Source organism: Indicator indicator, chromosome 19 (assembly GCF_027791375.1).
Source record: "Indicator indicator isolate 239-I01 chromosome 19, UM_Iind_1.1, whole genome shotgun sequence".
NCBI lineage: Eukaryota > Metazoa > Chordata > Aves > Piciformes > Indicatoridae > Indicator > Indicator indicator.
In genome coordinates, this window is record NC_072028.1 from 11,362,226 (window position 1) to 11,382,310 (window position 20,085).

The window sequence follows — 20,085 nt, forward strand, 5'->3', positions numbered from 1 at the left end:
CTTAATCCGTGTCTATGGCTTGAGAAAAGACAGCACCACAGCTCCTCTGACTGCAAGGCAGGATAGAGTAATATAAATACCTGCAGGTTCATGTTGCTTATGGGTATGAGAATGATTGCAGAAAAGTTCAAAACAGAAACATTACGGCACTGGAGCATCTCTTACTGAGAGAGGCTGAGAGACCTGGGGCTCTTCAGCCTGGAAGGGAGAAGACTGAGAGGGAATCTTATCAATGCATATAAATATCTTAAGGGTGGAGGTCATGAGGATGGGGCTGGGCTCTTCTTGGTGGTGGCCAATGATAGGACAACAGGTGATAGGGCAACAGGTACAAACCAAAACACAGGAGGTTTCACTGGAACTTAAGGAGAAACTTTTACTTGGAAGGTGCCAGAGCACTGGACCAGAGAGGTTGTGGAGTCTCCTTCTCCAGAGAGACTCATAGGTCAATCAGGTCAGACATATTCCTGTTCTTTTAAGTGACTGTTTGGGAATCTTTCCTAGCCAGTAAGATGGTATAAACAGTAGACAGAATCCTGAAAAGCATCTGGGAGATTTGTCATTGTCTTATAAAAACTGAGGTCAGATGACCTAAAGTAAGTGTGGATTAGAAGGCTGAGGCAGAATTCTGCTTTGCTGTTTAGTCATAGCTTAACACTGCACACAACACAGCTGTAACAGTCAGTGCTGGAGTCCGTTCACTTCAGTCATCTTCAGGGAAATAACTTTATTCTGTAGCTGATTTTTCAGGCCTTCCTTTAAAGCCCAGTAGAAGCCACTTATTTGGTGGTTACTGTGATTTTAGCTGACTCAACAAGAGTTTGAAATTGCTTTTCTATTGCATCTGAATGAGGGATGTTTGGCAAGGATGTAAATTTGCCCCAGTCTGTAATTACCAGCAGATTAAAACACACTGTGTGGCAGCTGTTAAAATGCTGTCCTGGAAGGCATTCCTTGGTGGTTTGTCAGACATTGCTACCCTGACTGAGGAAGTTGCTCGTCCTCTGCACGAGATTCTTTATTTAATGTGCAATTTGTCTTTATTTGTTCTTTACAATAACCAATCTTGAACAGTACAGCTGTGTTGGTATTTGTAGTCACTGCTGCCAATGAAGAATAAATGGAGAGTAAATGCCAGTGTCCCCTTTTTCTTCAGAAAAGCCATGTCAAGTGGAGCAGTTAGATCGCATCCTGCTCTCTGGTGTCTATAATGTACGCAAGGGAAAGACCCAGCTGCACAAGTGGGCAGAGCGCTTGGTGATGCTCTGTGGTACGTGCCTCATTGTGTCCTCTGTGAAAGACAGCCACACGGGGAAGATGCACATCTTGCCTCTTGTTGGAGGAAAGGTGAGACTTCTTTTGGATAGCTTCCTGTGGCTTAGAAAGGAAGAAGGGGTTATAATGATGGGTATTATTCACAAGAAGTTAATATAACAAATTATTGCATTAACCTGTGCAGAGAGTTGTACTTCTCTTTCTACTTGCTTTGCTTGAAAGTAGTCTTAAAGCTAATAAAATGGAGAGACACTAGTTCTGCTTTCACTTTAGCCAGTCCTGTGAATGGGCATTCTGGAAAATTATTACTTCTTGGATTTACTTCAGCAGAAAGCTGTTCAGAAGGATTTGCTTCTGTGTTTTTCTCCAATAACTTTACTACTGTCTTTTCATCAAAAATATGATGTTACTGGTAGTTGGTAATGCCTCACCCCAGGCTTCAGATCTGCTGTAATTGGGGTTTAGGCAGCCTGTTTTCTTTTCAACTCTCCCTTTGCAGGTGGAAGAGATGAAGCGCCGGCAGTACACGCTTGCTTTCACATCTGCTGGAGCACAAGCCCAGACATACCATGTCTCCTTTGAAACACTGGCAGAGTGCCAGAGGTGGCACCGACAGGCGTCCACGGTGAGGCCCGGGAGGCTGCAGTGCCTCGGGTAGTGGGGGGGTAAGAAGGGTTTTCTGACACAGGCTTGATATGCAGGCTAAGATGAAGCTAGGATGCTGGAGAAAGGACCCTAGGACACTTGCCAGTTTTCTCTCTCTTAGGTGCTTAGGATTACAGAGATTTTCTTTTAGCCTTCTCTTCTTTCTCTGCCTGTGCAATATCGAGTAGCAGTCCTGCATTTTTTTCACCCCCACTGCACTTCTTGAGAGTAGCTAGTCACAGGTCAGTCACAGAGTAAACCCTGGGAACTGACTGACTTTACAGCCACAGAAACCCATAAATGGCACACATTGCCATACTTTCATCTGCTTTGAACTGTGCCCTAGACTGGCATAGGGCTACCCTGGTAAGTTTAACACAGAGATCATAGGTCAGCAAGGGAAGTGTAGCTTGTTCAGAGTTTCACCCTTATTCCACATTGAAGTACAATTAGATGGTTATAGCTTAATGCTAAGCTACACTTCGACCTCAAATATATATACACACACATATAATACCATGAAATGGGCAATAGGTTCAAGATAAAAGCAGGTCATGAAATCTGGAATGAAGCACCAAAGACTTTGAAACAAAGCACACTTAATGAATGGAGATCAGTTCTTTGCAAAGACTTTAAGAAACAATCATTTACAAAGTCTTTTAATCATAACGTTACTAACAATCCAATATTATACCTTGAATAAGCTAACAAAAGAAAGTTGGAAGAAGTAGCTAGGCTGTGCAGGGGTTCTGAACCAGAAAGTCAACTGCTTCCTGATGCTACTTGCCCCTTTGGAAGGCACTCAGAGATTATGCTTTCTCAGCAGTTCCTCAGCCATAGGCTGGTTTTCTCCAATAGGTTGTCTCTCTTACAGTCTTAGCTTTTACTCGGCACCTATTGCACATACAGAGCAGGATTTTCTGTGTCCTAGTTGGTATCCAGATATGCATCCTTGTCACAGGGTTTGCCATTAGTGGCAAATGGTATAACTCATGCTCCATGGACTCAGATTCCTGCATGGACTCTTCCTGGTGGGTACAAGGAGATTCTTTCATATTCTTGCAAATTGTTTACTACTTGCACTCTTTGGCCCTGCATTACAGCAGTTTGGTTTGTTCTGGAGAAAATTTGTTGCACAGCTGCAGCTCATTCTTCTTCTTTTCAGGTTGTGTCTATGCGACTTGGCATGGTTGATCTTTCATGCTACAGCCTTGAGGAACTACCTGAGCACCTCTTCTACAGTCAAGACATTGTCTACCTCAACCTACGACACAATTTTATGAGATCAAGTGGAGCAGGGAGTCTTGACTCTCTTTGCAGGTCTGCAAAGAAGTAATTTTCTTCTACATTTGGAGTTCTTGATATGTGTATCCAGGGATGAAGAGGAGAGGGAGTGTGTTGGCCATTTTCATGTGGGTTATAAAAAAGGATGATCTTGGGGAAACTGAAAAATGAGGGAGATAGGAAGTTAAACTGAACAGCACAGGCAGGCATAACCTTCCTACAGTTCACAGTGTTCATGACCTCCCTTCCACAGTCTTTGTGCTAAGTTTGATCCGAGATGAGCCATGTGGTGCAATGTGCCATTTGTATCAACAAGATGCAATATTAATAGAAGGCTGCTTGCTAAACAGAGAGTATCTTGGTGGGTAAAATAAAAGGTGAGGGAAAGCATAATGCTGTTGTTGTGGGTAAGTGTTTGTAGGAAGATCTGAAAAAGCCTGTTTTGGTAAGTTCTTAATGCACATTTGGAATTGGCAGAGGGCCTGCAGCTTTGCTTTGGGAACTGGTAATGATCTGCTTTTAAGAGAGTAGCAGTTGTGTGGTGGTATGAAAGCATGACATAGTCAGGTAAGTGAAGGAGTCTTAATAAATGTTCATTTCTGAAAACCATAACAATCTAGAGAACGATTAGTCTGTTGATATCTATGCTAGCCATGCTGAAAAGAATTGAAGGAGTCACTCTTTGAAAGTCGTTAGGAAGCCTGAAGTAATGCTGTCAAATGGCTCTGTGTTGGGGACACGTTGTGCCTTAAGAAAAATGAATTTGGAGAAACTTTGCAAAACAGCAGGGCTTGGTTTTGTTTTTTTTTGTTTTTTTTTTTTGTGCGTGTGTCTGTGTGTGTTATTGTTTAGTTTACCTCTAGGGGCCTGTTACCAAGTGATTTCTTCCTACAAAATCATGAGATACCTAGGTATCTGTGAGAGTATACAGGAAAAAGACTGCTTCCTCTGGGAGTTCTTTGCTGTTTCATTGGGAGCCAATCTAGTCTGGTTTTGATTCCAAACTTGTTTAAATGGTTTCTAACTAATGAATTGTAATAGATTCTATTATTGGGAAGACTGCTTAAAATAATTTAAGATTTTGCTTTCTGCTTCTCTCTTCAAATACATTGTATGATGTTGCAAACCATACTAGAAATTTATTTTCTAAAATGCGGTATCCTTGGTTCACAGGATCAGCAAAGGGGCTTGAAATTTCTTTTGACCTTGCATGTAGTCATCAAGAGATCTGACATGTCAGAAACTCGACTCTTTCCCTGGCAGTGACTATCTGATGAAGCTGAAATCCTCAAACAAACAAAAGCCATAAAAGAAGCCCTCACTTCACACAGTCTTGAATAAACAAGGTAGCGTTAGGTAGCCCACTTAAGGCTGCTCATTGCCTTTTGAGAAGATGTTCTTTGTGAGGTTTTTAGGCTATTTAATAGGTCACAGCCTCCAAACTTACTCACTTGCAATAGATGTTACCCATGCCTAGAGACTGACAATTCTGAACAGCAGAATTTTTTACAATGATCAGATCTCTTACTCTGAGGAAATATTTGAAGCTCTAGGAGTCTGATTAGCTATAACTGTAATTAGCTTTCACAAAAAATAGTAACAGAAAGGGGAGATGTTAACCAAAGGAAATTGAATAACCCCACTGTTGTGTTTTGTCTCCTGGCTTATTTTTTATGCAACATACTGCCTTTGCTGTGTCTCCTTTTTCTGGGAAACGTTACATATCTGATCTTCATTGATAAGTGTTTGTGTGCATGCACATGTGCTTACACATGCACGTCCATTACCATTCCAGCTCACTGACACAGTTATACTGGGATGCTTTGGTGACAGAGCAGCATGTTGTTTTAAATTGGAAGTATTTTAGGCCAGTACAGGCTCCTGAAGAGAGGAGGGTCATGGCATTGATGATTTGTTGCTCTGTTTCCATACCTCTTTGCTGTAATCTTGGTGTGTCCTGTGAGAGCACAGACCAAAACCTGGGGACCCATAACAGTTTCAGGATCCTTGCTCATTATTATACATGATTCATGTATACAACCTGAATGTGAGTTGGGTTTGCAGTCCATTCCTGCATACCTACTGCTTGAGAATATTGGTGCAAAGGAAAAGGAAGAGAAGGGGAACCCAAAAGGCTTTTGAGTATTGTCTTCCTCACTGCATACAGCAGTCTACTCGAGGAGTCTCTGAGTTGTTCCTTCCAGCTTTTTGAAACTTTAATGCCCTTTTTTGTGTTTGATTTTAATATTGTTGCAGAGGGGTGCTTTAGTATTGTTGCATTTAATGCCATGCCTCTTGGGTAGCTTCCCACTATACTCTGCTACTGACTAAGAGCTGCTTGGTGCTAAGGACAGGTGCCATAGAAAAAGCTGTTGTAGAAATCTAGAGAAAACAGTTTCATTAAAGCATTTCCTGGTTCCAAAGCCTGAGAACTGTTAACTATCCTAAATCTCTTAAAGTAGACCAAGTTAATGAGTTCAAATCTGTAGGTTTGTGCTCATTGGTTCCTTCTTTTCCGTTATGGTTGTAAAGTTCAATGTGCAAATTCCTGATTTTTTTTTTTTGTATCATTGTTAGATTTTCCATCATACAATGTGTTCCCTTTAGGAAGGTTATTACCAGTGCAGCATCTTCAGCTTTCAGTTGCGTTGCAAGTGAGTGACTCTCTGGCTGCAAAGAAGAAATGCCTGTGCCCTTATTTTTATAACAGGGTCCTTTCTCAAAGCAAACAACCCATGTCCAAGTTTTGGATATCCCACCTCTTTAAAAAACCAAAACCAAACAAAAAGACCTCCCCCATTCAAAAAAAAAATTAATTATAAAACAAAATAGAGAAATACAATGAGATGATTCTAAGTATTCTGAATCTGAAAAAGGAATCACTATAAAGAAGAAAAAAATTCAAAACTTTTTCATCTTACACTCCAAAGCATCTCAAGTTAAAAGTAGTATTCTCCTTCCAAACTATTTAACCTTGGTTTTGTTAACTATATTAAAAACATTTGCTTCAAAATAAGAGCTACTTGCTATTGTCTAGTAAAAAAACATGATAAGTGGAGCAGATGAATGAATTACATGTTTCCAAGAAGTACTTCTCTGATACCTCACATTAGATTTGTAGTTGTCTCATAAAAGGATGGGGTTGTTGAAAGGAGGTGGTTACAAGGTGGGGATTGGTCTCTTTGCCTTGGTAATAAGTGATAGGACGAGGAAATGGCCCCAAGATGCACCAGGGGAAGTTTGGATTAGATATTGGAAGAAACTTCCTGACTGAAAGGGTTCTCAAACACTGGAACAGGCTCTCCAGGGAAGCGATTGAATCCCCTTTCCTGGAGGTGTTTAAAAGACACAGAGATGTGGTGCTGAGAGACGTGGTTTAACACCAGACTTGGTAGAGTTAGAAAATGGTTGGACTTGATGATCCTAAAAGTCTTTTCCAAGCCAAATGATTCTTTGATTCTATTATGTGGGGAAAAAGACTTTTTTTTTTTTTTTTCTTGTGTGAAGAGGTCACAGCTCTTGTAAGAAGAACCTCTGGTGCTTCACCCCATTGCCACCCTTAATTTCTTCTCTTTATTTGGACCTAGCAAGGGGATAGGGTGAGCTGGAATAGGCAACCATCTGTGAAGCATAGGTGGAATGGTAGTGACTGAGGGATGTGTCAGTACTTGTGCGGCTGTACCTGTAGTACAGTCTGCCAAGCAAGTGGCACTGTAGATGTGGAATCTCTTCCAAGGACTTCTGGGTAAAGAAGGTCTTAGGGCTTCTGTGCTAAAGCCATGGTATTTGATCACTTTTAGTGTTACCACCAAGATAAAAAAAAAACCAGTAACTTAAACCCAAATTTGTGTAGAAACCCCCACAAAGAGGTAGCTGACTGTATCACCAGTGTATAAAGACTTACAAATTCTTTATCACTGGTTTTATATGTTTTTGCTTTGAGACCACGGAGATTTGTGAATTAACTGGTATTCTTGCCCGTAGGTTTTCTCAGTTGAAGAGCCTGAACCTGTCTCATAATAGACTGGGAGAGTTTCCTGTGTCACTGTGTGAGATCTCTACTCTGACAGAGCTTAACGTTTCCTGTAATGGACTTCACCATTTGCCAAGCCAGATTGGCAAACTGTTGAAGTGAGTATATTCTTTTTATCTGTGCTGCTTTTGAGCACAGCTCATGTGAAGGTACTGCTTAGGGAAGTAAGATTGCTTGGGCAGCCTGTTCTTCCCTCAAAGACTGAATGATGGATTTGACTCCGTCAGAAAGTCAAAAACCATGTTCCAATAAGGATGTCCAATAAGGTTTGTTTTTTCTTGAAGCTATCACAGTATGTTTATGTAGTTGCCATTTTAAATCACTGATATGTAGGAGCTGGCATTCATAATTTGTGACTTCCTGCAAATCTTACTAGCTATGCAATATATATTAGTGTAAATCAGTTTTCTGATGGAGAAGATTAATGGATTTTGGACTGACTTAGGAAGACTCTGAACAGTATTTTGCGATGCCTTGAATCACAGGCACCACCTTGCTCAACTGGAGTAAATATGAAGGCTTCTAAATATATGAATATACTCTCACTTAAAGTTTAGTAAACTTGAACCAAACACAGTGTTTGAGGTGCGGCCTCACCACCTGTGAGGGTCTGTGGTTAAGTTGTACCATAAGTGCCATAGGTACGAATAAGGTGCTATAACAGTGATGTCAGAGTCCAGCAATTGGCTTATGAAGGTGCAGTTGATTTTTATTGCTCCTTATGAGATAGCTCTGTAGATAGCTCTGTACTGTTACTGCTGTTGGGTTTGGTTTTAGTTTGTCATAGATCTTTTAAAGATAGTCCAGCATGCTGAGTGAGGAGTTCTTAATTTGTACTAAACCAAGTAATGAAGTAAATATCTTTCGTTTACAATATAAGTAGTGATTTTGCATAGAATTAACTTAGAATCTTTGGCGCAACTACAGGTTTACCTCCAAAACAATTTAGGAACTATTCGGTATTGCATACATGCAGTTCCACGTGTAATAAAAGAAACTCCAGTAACTTTGTGTATAAAAATAAAATTGGATATTAGGTACTTTTGAAAAAGCCACACTGAGACAAGCTAGCCATATGAGGATATTTACTGAAAATGCTAAATGTAGTGTTCACCTCTTTGCTGAATTATTTTGTTGCTCTTTTTCACTGCTGCAGTCTCCAGACCTTCTGGCTTGACGGGAATTTCCTCACCTCCTTACCAGAAGAACTGCAAAGTCTGCAACAGCTCAGCTGTCTTGGGCTTTCCTTCAATAACTTCTGTGAACTGCCAGCAATTTGTGAGCAACTTGTCCTCTTAGACAAATTAGCCCTGGCAGGGAACTCAATAGAGACCCTGGACCTGGCCGTGCTGAACCGTATGAGTCACATCAAAAGCGTGGACCTGAGGTAAGGTGGGGGGAAGCTTGCACATGTGTATAAACTAGATTGTACAGCAGAGGAGCTGTGTGGCTTCTGGTATGTTTTGCAGTAAAGTAGGTGTGCTTTTTTTTTCTTTTTCTTTTTTTTTTCTCTTACTGATTCTTCAGCTTTTAGGGAGTTCTGTTTCTGAGGGCACTTAGAGAAGCAAGGTTCACTGAGCAATGCCTGAAGCCACTGAATATGACGCAGTAGCTCTTTGATCTCTCCTACCCTTTTTTGCCCTCCCTCCTTCCCCCCTTAGAGATGTGATCCCAATTCTCCAGGCTGCCAACTGCAGAGCTCTCCAAAAGGGACAAAGAACTCTTTGTCTGTGGCAAGGCAGCCTAGTACCCAGTCTCTGCATTAGCTTCCTGTACAAGTAGCTGTCCCCTGACCTGGCTTCTAATTTCTAGGCTGATCTTTGGAATTTCTCAAATAGTGGGGAATGAGTGAAATGGTTTCACAACAGTATAGATGAAGGAAATGTTTTTATTTGTATTTGCTACCTGCCATTGCTCCTCACACATTTCCCTGAGCTCACCTTTGGCATTAGCCTTCACCAGAACTCTTCCGTTCCTCTTCTTTTCTCTCTCTTCTTGCTGGCATTCAGTGTCCTGTTTTCTCACTTTGTAACTCTTATCTCTGAGTGTTTAGGCTGAACAACCTGAAGAGAGCAGCAGCTGACACTCTGGAGGGGAACAAATCTGTAACTTACATGGATTTACGAGACAATCAGATGACAGATTTGGATCTGAGCTCCTTGGGCAACCTGGAGCAGCTGCACTGTGAGAGGAATAAATTGAAAGAGTTGACACTGAGTGGCTTCTCCCTTCGGGCCCTCTATGCCAACAGCAACTGTACGTCTCTCTGTCTTCTTCACCTGCCCTCTCCCATACACAAAAAAAAAATATTTACACTGATGTTACAGTAGTGAGACCATATGTGATGGTCTTCTGAGGTTAGCTCCCAGGGATCACATATGCATGGATGTGGGCAAGCTGTGTAACAGGGGGGAGGTTGTGGTGTTGAGTAGCTGTCCAAGAAATTTGGATTTCAGTGAGATTTGTTTGGGAAAAAAAAAATATGGTTCTTCCTTGTTGTGATGCCCATGTGGCAGATGGAGAAGTGGCATATTGAGATGCTCTAGTGCCATATGGCAGATGTATTACGTGTGAACTCTCTCTGGAGAAGGACAAGACCCTGAGTGTCTATAAAGACACTCGCTGCCTAGCTAGTCTGTCTGGCTCTCTTTGCTGTTTTCCCTCTGAAGCTATGCAATCACAATTATTTTCTTTTACTTCATCAGGTCTAACAGCTGTCAATATTTATCCAGTTCCTGGTCAACTGACTTGTCTAGAACTCTCTCAGTAAGTGCCTATACACTACAGAATCTAACATGATCTGCCCAGACACATTTGCTGTTCTCTGGAGAAATTTTCTGAAGCTTTTAAGCTTTAGAAAGAATTGAGAGCTATCAAGGGAGGGCATTCCATCTTCACAATAGAACTGGAAAGCCCATTGCTAAAGAATGATGAAAGTGTCCCAGACCAGAAGCCCCTCTGAACCAGTATGACTTGTCTAGGTAACTGGCAGTCCTTCAGCTCTAGGCTGTAAAGAGCAAAAACTGCCAAGCAATTTTTTGAAATTGTAGCAGCTTACTGAGCTGAATAGGGGGAATCTGTCAATCAGACATTTAGAGTAGCTGCCAGTGATTTCTGCCCTCAGCTTTGTTGCCCTTGGAGTAGCATTGTGATATCTGTAAGACAGAACGTCTAAAGGACCTACCCTGGCAGGGGAGTTGGACTCAAAGATCTCCAGAGGTCCCTTTCAACCCCTAACATCCTGTGATCCCCTTTTGTTTCAGTTCTTGGCTGACACACAATAGCAGGATAGCATAGGGTGGCCTGTTCTGCTGGTGTGAGTGCTGAACAAAAGGCCTAACCATCAGAGCCTTGCATCAGTGCTTTCTGCCAGTCTTGCACAAGCTCAGAGTGCATTACACAGCTAGCTGTGAGATAAATTCCCTGTGACTAGCCCAGGTGCTGTTCATTTCCTCCCTGTTGTTTTTTTTTTGGCTGTCACTAGTGTCATGCAGCATTCAAACAGGTTTTGTTCCATACAGAGTGCTGGTGTCTAACTTTTCTTTCTTGCTTTTCTCAGCAATCAGCTTCAGTGTGTTCCAGACTGGGCCTGTGAAGCAAAGAAACTGGAAGTTCTGGATGTGAGCTACAACCTTCTTGTGGATCTTCCGTCAAGGTCAGCAAACATTCTTATACAGAGCTGAGCTTTCTTCTATAGTGAGCTGCCTGGGGAGAGAAGCAGTGCTGTTCCAGTTGCTTTGTTCCTTGTTGTGCAGAGATAAAGTGCACTTGCTTTCCCTGTGCAGCACTGAAAAAACTCTGTATTCAGATGTTGGAAAGAAATGGCTTCTAAATCAGCTTCTTGAATAACAGAGGCCAGGTAATTTCATCCTGTCTTCTGGCTTCTGCTGCAGCTATTTGCACATGAAGTGGAACACACTGCTATGATTTGTTTTACCATAGTGTCTGTGATCACAGGTCGTGGATGATGCCCTAATGCCTTTCATTGCCCCACATGTCATCTCTTACCTTTTGTGGTGAGATACCAGAGAGATATAGCTGATCTCAAAGGTAGCTTTCACAACACATCATCAGCCCACTCCTTTCTCCTTGTTCCCATTCAGTTTCTACAGAATTGTGGTAAAGGGGAGCCAAGAACTAATATAACTTTGCAGGTGTTTATAGTGACTTCTTCAAGGCACATGGAATATCATGGGAAGATGCAAAGCACAAAAAGAAGCCTAGCAAGTGTGTTTGGTGGTGGTGTGGTTGTAATGAATGAGAGACAGCATCTAGGGTAAGCTACATTGAAATTGAACAGGAAGATGGATTACAGTGAAGGAATGCAGAGAGCAGGTTGAAGCAGTTCAGAACAGCAGGCGTAGGAAGTGATCTTAGTAGTGGCATTCTAATGGTTGTCAGAGACAAGTCGGTGTATACATCAGAGGCAAGAAAAGGGTGTAACAAGGATGTGATAATGAGAACTTACAAAAAGAACTTTAGCCCTACCACTGGATGAAAAAAGACCAGATTTTAAGTATGTTATGCAAAAAGAACCTGCAGAATTCAGACACAGGAATAAATACTCTCAAAATAAATTTAAGCATTTTTAGAGATTCCTGGAATGTACGGTATTACTGTTATTATTAAATATTTTTGTATATTTACTCATTGAGGATCTTTTCCAGTATGTGCTTCTCATAAACCCTGTTTGTGTACAGTTAGAACTTTGCCAGCATTGATTTTTCAGCCATTGGTCAGGTTAATCCGGCAGACTAAATCTTAAAGAGGCTCACATAAAGGAGTATAGCTCACCATGAGATTGTCTCTTACACTTAGTTGTCTGAAAACAGAATTGTATCAAGCTGGTGTGCAACAGTGAGTTCTGGAAGAGTCAGTTTAACTGAGTAAGGAAATTGGTGTATCTGCATTTGAATAACTTTTTTCTCCCCAATGTAAGCTTGGAGAAGCCACGGCATACAGAAAGAAACTGAACTGGCCCACATGGCACAGCACACTAATGCAGCTTTTGTATTTCTGGCTTCCAAGCTGTTCTGTACAGGGCCCTCAGAATGTAATCCCAAATTATCACCTCACACAAACAGGCAGGATGGTTCTGGACTATGTCCAGGTGTGTTCAAATACCCTTTCTCAAAATTCCTGTGGGCAGTTCTCTGCAGTTTGTAGGGATAGAGGCTTTTCCTTCAACAAGCATTGCAATTGTGGAGAATGTGACAACAGCCTCAGCAGTGATACAGGAGTGCTATGCAGCCTGTTAAAACTCTGAATTCAAGTTGGCACAGTGGCCTGCAAGTGAAAACAGTCATTTTAAATCCATCCTTTGTGACTTCTCTGTTTTTTATTCCTATCTGAGAGAATGCCAGGCATATGCACACAGACTTACATCACAAGTTACTGATCTGCAGTAGCACAGAGGGATCTGCAGTAGCACAGAGGGAAATGCAGGTACACTTGCAAGCATTCAGAGTGACTGAGGCACCTTACCTTGTGTGAGTTCCTGCTTTGTTATTGCTTACATTTTATGGATCACTGTATTTTCATTTTTTTCTGCTGTACAGTAAAATGATAACAGATTAAATACTACCTTCTCACATTTTGTTCATGTGAAGAGGATTGAACCAAGCTGATAGAGAAAACCTTGTGTCTTTTTAGGATCCTCAGCAGCTTGAGCCTTCAGAAGTTGATGGTGGGGCACAATCGTCTGCAGAGCCTTCCTCCTCTTCTAGAACACATTCCACTGGAAGTGCTGGACCTTCAGCACAACCTGCTGACTAAACTGCCAGAGACACTCTTTGTCAAGGCTCTGAAGTGAGTGGCAACAGCAATCATCTTTTGCTTGCATTAACCTTTGGAACTGTAAAGGCTGATAGTGACATCTGCATGACTGTCCTTGCAAGGTGCCATTTGCATTATCTCTTATGAGACATGCACTTCAAGGAGGTAATTCAGGTGCCATAAGGGAAGGTGTCAAGCAGATTTATGGGAATCAGTCCATGTTACAGGAAAACAGCCAACTGAAAAATTAACTTCAGTTGCAACTGTTTCTCAGATCATGTTACTGTCTGAAGAGCTTGTCTTTAAAAGTAGTGCATAAAGTCAAGTGCAGAGGAAGAAAGCCATACAGATTTTCAGGTGTTGTGGCAGAAAGTACATCAAGCCATTGGAGAGCAGCAAGAGAGACCCTTACAAGGGAACAATCATTCATAACTGTCTATTCAGACATGAGTCAACCCTTCTTTTAAAGACTCTGAGTGAGAGTTGATGTAGCCTGCTTCCTGCCAGCATTACTCACCATCTCCACAGGCTCTTCAGTACTCACAGTTCACTGTAAAATGCTGTGTGTATCTGCAATGCTAGATAGCTAGTAAGTCATTAGTAGGCTCATAAATCTTACTGTGAGTAGGGATGTTATGGTGTGTTGTCTGGCCTTCTGTCTAATGCTGTTGTTCTGTCTGCACCAGCATTTTTATAGCTCCTTTTCCTGCTGGTAGGGGAGTGCTTTAAATTATGTGAAGTCTGATTTTTGCACTTGCTATGGTTAGCCTCAGGTACCTGAATGCGTCTGCAAACAGCCTGGAGTCCTTGCCCTCTGCATGTACAGGGGAGGAAAGTCTGAGCATGCTGCAGCTGCTTTACTTGACCAATAATAACCTCACAGATCAATGCATCCCTGTCTTGGTGGGACACCCGAGCCTACGGATCCTGCACCTGGCAAACAACAACCTACAGACCTTCCCTGCAAGGTAGGTAAAGCTGGTGGGCGAGACGGTGCTCACCAGAAGGGTATCACCTGCCTTACTGCAGCTCTGTGTGAATCAGTGCCTGTGGCTTGTGGACAGAAGCCTGCCCTTCCTACACACACTGAGGAATAGCATGCAAAGGGGGATTGGCACAAGGTACTGTTGGCTGCAGTAGTTCCTGTCCCTCTAGTTGTGATGGATGTGGAGACAGGGCATGGGGACAGTGTTTTTCCACAGCCTCAGGGCTGCTGGCATGCAGCTAGATGTGCTACGGTTTTTCACTTTTCAGTCTTGTCAGAAGACCCTCAGTCAAGCTTGCCTGTGCAAGCTTTGCCATGATTATTCCTGGTACTGGTCAGGCTGAGCAACCACTTCCATGTAAATCTGTTTTTTCCTACAAAGTACACTGACACAGCTTTGAGGCTTTTTGCCAGTTTTGAAACTGAGACACTGCAATCTTCTGATCTAGTGCTTTACAAGTCAGGGGTGAAGGATCTGTTGTATAAATCCAAGCCAGGCTTGGGGACCTCAAGCTCTTAGTAGAGCATCTCTTAGGACTTTTTGTCTCATAGAACGAAAATGTATCTCATAAAGGGCAACATCTGTGGATACCTTATCTGTGGGTTCAGAGGTTTTTGCACATAATATGCAGTATTCTTTTGTTTCCCTTTCAGCAAGCTTAGTAAACTGGAGCATTTGGAAGAGCTGAATCTGAGTGGCAACAAACTGAAAACAATTCCCACAACAGTGGCAAACTGCAAACTACTTCACACACTTATTGCACACTCTAATGAAATCAGCATCTTCCCAGAGATCCTGCATTTGCCCCGAATTCAGGTATTTATGTGAAGAAGGCAGAGGAATATCAGGGGAAAGTTTGGGATGAGAATGAAGAGTAAGTGGGGGAGGAGCTGGAGATCCCAGGATTCTGCTTGATCTGTCCAAGGAGAAGGCACAGAATATGCCTCCTCAGATCAAAGATGGCTCATCTCATTCATCTTTGCCATCCATCTCTATGTGTATTTCTGGGTTCCCATTTGAGACAGCAGGGAGTGTTAAATAGCTAGACAGGTTTGTTTATATAGGCCTGCTGTTGCCTCTAGTGTGAGCTGTTCTTCCAGTATTGCAGTCCTGGCTATTGCAGGTTATATGTATTTGCTGCTTCTAAATAGTTTTTCTAATAATAGGTCAGGCCAATTTTCATGACCTGCTTGTGGGACCCAGTCAGTAGTGGGGCCATGTGATACTGGGAAGGAGTACTGGAGTAACTGCTCATGTGACAGAACAAAGAGTATTTTCTTTCTCATTGTGGGTTTTTTAATGCTGCAGTTTGTGGATTTGAGCTGCAATGAGTTAACTGAAATCCTAATCCCTGAGGCACTGCCAGGTGCCTTGCAAGAGTTGGACCTGAGTGGAAACACAAACCTGGTGCTAGAGCACAAGACACTGGACATCTTCAGGTGAGCCATGGAGATACCAAACCAGTAGTGACCTGGGAAAGGTAACCCTTTCCAGGAGGGAAAATGGGATAGTAAAGTGTGTATCACAACACTGCATACTGTAACGATGTTCTCTGCCTGAGGCAGCTGAAGTTTTCTGTCTTTTAGGAGCGAAAAGTCTAAGTCTGGGTCCAGGTCATCAGACCAAGCAAACAATTTCTCACATGGTAGGAGGTTCTCGCATAAGCAGCCAGACGTCTTCAGAAGGCCAAGACCTTAAACTCCTCCCCTTGGTGCAGTTCTTTACACAGGCTGCTGTCTAAAACTCTAGACTGGACAAGGTCCTTTGACCACAAACTATTTAGCAGATTCTAGAAGAGAATGACTTCTGTTCTTCTCCCTCTCTCTAGTCACATTACCACGCTGAAGATTGATGCTAAGCCCTCCCTCACAGCAGACACAGCACTCACTTCTACCTTCTGGAGTCATGGAGTGGCTGAGATGGCAGGCCAAAGAAATAAGTGAGTATTGTGGTCTGCTGAGTGCTGGCACTGTCTTCTCAGGGTGCTAGGTGGAGTACTGCTAAGCACCCAAGAAGGCCTCATCTGCTCAGAGCTCATCCACCACTCTGTCTCTCCCGATCTCTTGCGAAGTTGTGAAGCATCCTCAATGTCCTTTCCCTCAGTTTTCATGCTTATCCTGGGACTCTTGTGCTTTGCTTCCCACCCATTCTTTCTCTTTCTGGCTGTGTCCTTTGGCTTCTCCTGAATGTGGTGAAGGAGGGTCCTGGAGAAATGGAATGCAACTGTACATCTCATGGGGCAGTGAGCATAGGGACAGTGGCTTTGCTGCCTTGCAAGAAGAGCACTCGTGGCAAGGTGTCTGGTGGGTGTTGTTTTGGGAACTGTGTAAATGTTTTGAGACATTAACTGTGCTTGTGTGCTTCTCTTAACAGGTTGTGTGTGTCATCCCTGGCACTAGGGAGCTTTGCAGAGGGCATGGAGGCTGTGTATGGCATGTTTGATGGTGACAAGAACGAGGAGCTGCCACGCTTGCTGCAGTGCACCATGGCTGATGTCCTCCTGGAGGAGGTGCAGCAGTCAGACACCATGTTCATGTCCAACACCTTCTTGGTCTCCCACAGGTAGGACAGGGAGCAAGCTGGTCCTGGCGGGACCTGCATGGGTATTTCGCTTCATATGTTAGGTGGGAGGGCTGCGTGTCAATGGAGTCTGGAGCCTTCCTGCATCTTCTCCAACAGGAAGCTGGGCATGGCTGGGCAGAAGCTGGGGTCCTCTGCTGTCCTTTGCTATATTCATCACGATGTGGCTGATGCAGTCAGCAACTTCTCTCTGACGGTGGCCAATGTGGGGACGTGCCAAGCCGTTCTGTGCCGAAGTGGAAAACCACTGCCTCTCTCCAAAGTCTTCAGCCTTGAACAATGTTCAGAAGAAGCCAAGAGAGTCAAGGAGCAAAAAGCCATTATAACAGAGGTTGGTTTGGATCCTCTTTATTTCAGCTTCCACCCTTCTGAAAAAGCTTAGCACAAACACAAGAGCTCTGCTGCCTTTACTGCAGGAGGATGGCACGAAAGTGTTGGGATGACTTGTCTGTTGCTTCCTGCTCTGCTTTGTTTGCTGATTAGCTATTCAGAATGACACGTGGCTAGAACACACATTGTGGCTTAAGAACTACAGGCACAGGATGCCAAGGATGGCCTGAGGAGAAGGGGAAGAAAAAAAATAGGTGTGGAGCTAAAGAAGGTCCCTAATACTGTGCATGACTTAGGTGAGTGTGGAGATGAACCACTGAGGAACAGAGCAGGGCCTGGGAAGTCATCTTGTCTCAAAATTAACGAAATATCTTTGGTGTTTCTTGAGAATTTTGACTCAAGTTACCTCTCTTTGGATTTCCTCCGTGTTTTACTCAGTGAAGGTACAGGATTAGCGGCCATTGAGACATGCAGAACTTGGATAAAAAAAGTATATTACAGGTAAAAATTCTTAACACCAAGAAAAATCAGAAATGTTTATTGGGTTTATGCAAAATTATTAAAAGAGTTTCTGGAGAATTCTGTAGTGTTTAACTTTCTAAAGAGGAGTTCCAAAGAACTGGATGATATGTTCTCAGTGAAGATCTGAGATCAGTGCCAGTCAATACTGGTTTTGTGCTGAGTGTTTTCAAAAGTATCAGGGTGTTTGATAGAAGTGTTTCTGACAGGGACAATCTGTTAATGTGGTACAGCTCTGCAAGATGCTGTGTTCTGTAGCACTCTTGATTGTAAATAGTTGTAGAATCAGTGTAGCACATCAAATGGTTTAAAAACGAAATCATTGTCCACAGACACTTCCCTGCATGTAACCTCTGCTGGTTTTTAGTATGCAGCAGCAGCAACATTTAACACCAGAGGATCGAGAAAGTAGCAGCACTGAAACGAAATTCAAAACAGTGTGGGAGCTGTGTACTCTGTATGCACTGACATGGAAGAGGGGCTGAGGGCAATTTTCTGTCCAGGAAACTTGAGCCAGGCTGACCAGGGGACTACCTGGCAGGAACAGGAAAGAGATAACACCTCCTGGTTACAGCAGTAGTGTGAGAAACCTACTTGTTCATTTCTTCCTCAGGATAACTTCAGAATGTTAAGAGAGTTCAGTAAATGCACAGAAATTCATGTCTGGACAACCTGCCTTGCAATGAGAAAGCAAAAAGTCCCTGTCTTGCTTGTACTGAGAAAACATTTCATGTAAGACTCATGAGTTAGACTCTGGTCCACGTGCTGCAGGAGGTCTAGCTGCTCATTCCACTGTAGTTTGCTGCAACTTCAGACTGTGACAAAAAGTCTGGGATAAAAGTGTGTTACTGCCAGTGTGAGTGATGGGTGATTACTGTAACTGGTGATCAGGCACAGTGAATGTCTGTGCTGTGGTTCCTGGGCCCAGACCCCCTTCTGCTCTGCTCTAGCTGTGTACTGGCATTTCTCAAGGCCCCTAGCCAGTACACATGCAGGGGAAGGATTGTGATCCAAATGATCTAACAGCAGATCTAAGGCTACTGCCTCTTGTTTCTCTTGTCTGCAGGACAATAAGGTGAATGGTGTGACTTGCTGCACTCGGATGCTGGGCTGCACATACTTACATCCCTGGATCCTGCCCAAACCACATGTCAATTCCATTCCACTGACTGTACAAGACGAGCTGTTACTTCTAGGGAACAAAGCTCTCTGGGAGCACCTTTCCTACACAGAGGCTGTCTCAGCTGTGCGCCACCTACACGACCCTCTGGCTGCTGCGAAGAAACTCTGCACTTTAGCCCAAAGCTATGGTTGCCAAGACAATGTAGGTGCAGTGGTTGTGTGTCTGAACATCAGTGATGACAGCTGCACGTGTGAGATGCATGGCCTCACCCTGCCAGGTTCTGGGGGATTTAGTTCCACCTCTACCAAGCCGGCAACACCTTCATCTAGCAGTGGAATTGCTTCAGAGTTCAACAGTGAACTGTCTGCTTCTGAGGTTAGCAGTGAGGTGGGTTCTACTGCTTCAGATGAACACAGTGCTGTTGGTCTTGATGGCAGTTTGCTACCACGACAAGAGCGACGTTGCAGCCTACACCCTGTACCCCCTTCAAGCATCTTTCAGCGCCAACCTTCTAGTGCCACCTTCTCTAGCAACCAGTCTGACAATGGTCTAGATAGCGATGATGAGCAGCCTGTGCAAGGTGTGATGACAAATGGCAGTAAAGTGGAGGTAGAGGTGGATATCCACTGCTGCAAAGGAAAGGAGCTGCTGGAGTCTGAACCTCCTTCTGCAGAGTATAGCTCCTCTGCTCCAGGGCCAGAGGATGACTCCGGGCTTGTCCTTGTCATTCAGAGACAGAATAGTGTAAACAGCAACACTGTGCAGAGAGGGGTCAAGGAAAAGTGTGAACTGCAAAAATCTCTTTCCACATGCTGTCTCTATGGAAAGAAGCTTTCCAATGGCTCCATAGTGCCCTTGGAGGAGAGCCTCAACCTCATTGAAGTAGCCACAGAGGCACCGAAGAAGAAGACAGGCTATTTTGCTGCTCCATCACAGATGGAGCCAGAAGATCAATTTGTGGTGCCACCTGATCTGGAGGAGGAAGTGAAGGAACAAATGAAGCAGCACCAGGAGAATGGAGCAGATCAGGAACAGAAAGAGGAACATGCAGTGACTTTGCCAGAGGAGTTTGACACAGCTTTGTAACCCTAAAAGTACTGCTCCCAGATCATCTGTCCCAGGAAGTTCTGACCCATAAGGGCTCTCTTGCCCTCCAAGGGGAGCTGGGATCTGCAAGGAGTACAGGCATCTGCTGCTTCCTTAATGGAGTTGAGGAAGAATTCAGTGTGCTAAGGTCTGGGCTGTCCACTTTTCACTGCAGAGTCTCAGTTGTTTTGTGAACACTCAGACCAGCAGCTGAGCTCTGTGTTAGGGACTGTCTGGAAATTGTGCAGGCACTAGGAAATGGGCAGGTGTTCCAACACCTGTGTGTAGCTCCTTGAACCCTGAGGTTCTGCCAGCTCTGCAGGAAAGGAGCTGGCCTATGTGTGTAGGGGGTGAGGGGGCTGCAGTGTTCAGTGTTTGGAGTTCTGTGACTATTTCTGATGCAGCACCCCCACCCCCTTCCACCCCCCAGCAGCTGACATTGTTATTCC

General features: G+C 43.6%; 1 protein-coding gene across 1 annotated transcript in view; it reads left to right on the forward strand.

Moving 5' to 3' along the window:
* The window catches only part of PHLPP2 (PH domain and leucine rich repeat protein phosphatase 2), a 28,396-nt gene extending 8,722 nt beyond the window's left edge, over positions 1 to 19,674 (forward strand). Inside the window, exons 4-19 of the mRNA XM_054389608.1 lie at positions 1,157 to 1,347; positions 1,775 to 1,900; positions 3,086 to 3,240; positions 7,189 to 7,335; positions 8,394 to 8,624; positions 9,291 to 9,493; positions 9,943 to 10,003; positions 10,797 to 10,892; positions 12,890 to 13,045; positions 13,780 to 13,980; positions 14,652 to 14,814; positions 15,307 to 15,437; positions 15,827 to 15,937; positions 16,372 to 16,560; positions 16,678 to 16,909; positions 18,494 to 19,674. Coding sequence (XP_054245583.1) covers positions 1,157 to 1,347; positions 1,775 to 1,900; positions 3,086 to 3,240; positions 7,189 to 7,335; positions 8,394 to 8,624; positions 9,291 to 9,493; positions 9,943 to 10,003; positions 10,797 to 10,892; positions 12,890 to 13,045; positions 13,780 to 13,980; positions 14,652 to 14,814; positions 15,307 to 15,437; positions 15,827 to 15,937; positions 16,372 to 16,560; positions 16,678 to 16,909; positions 18,494 to 19,636 — 3,536 coding nt within the window. The 3' untranslated portion in view covers positions 19,637 to 19,674. The remainder of the gene's footprint in view (positions 1 to 1,156; positions 1,348 to 1,774; positions 1,901 to 3,085; positions 3,241 to 7,188; positions 7,336 to 8,393; positions 8,625 to 9,290; positions 9,494 to 9,942; positions 10,004 to 10,796; positions 10,893 to 12,889; positions 13,046 to 13,779; positions 13,981 to 14,651; positions 14,815 to 15,306; positions 15,438 to 15,826; positions 15,938 to 16,371; positions 16,561 to 16,677; positions 16,910 to 18,493) is intronic.
* Positions 19,675 to 20,085: the final 411 nt, after the last annotated feature.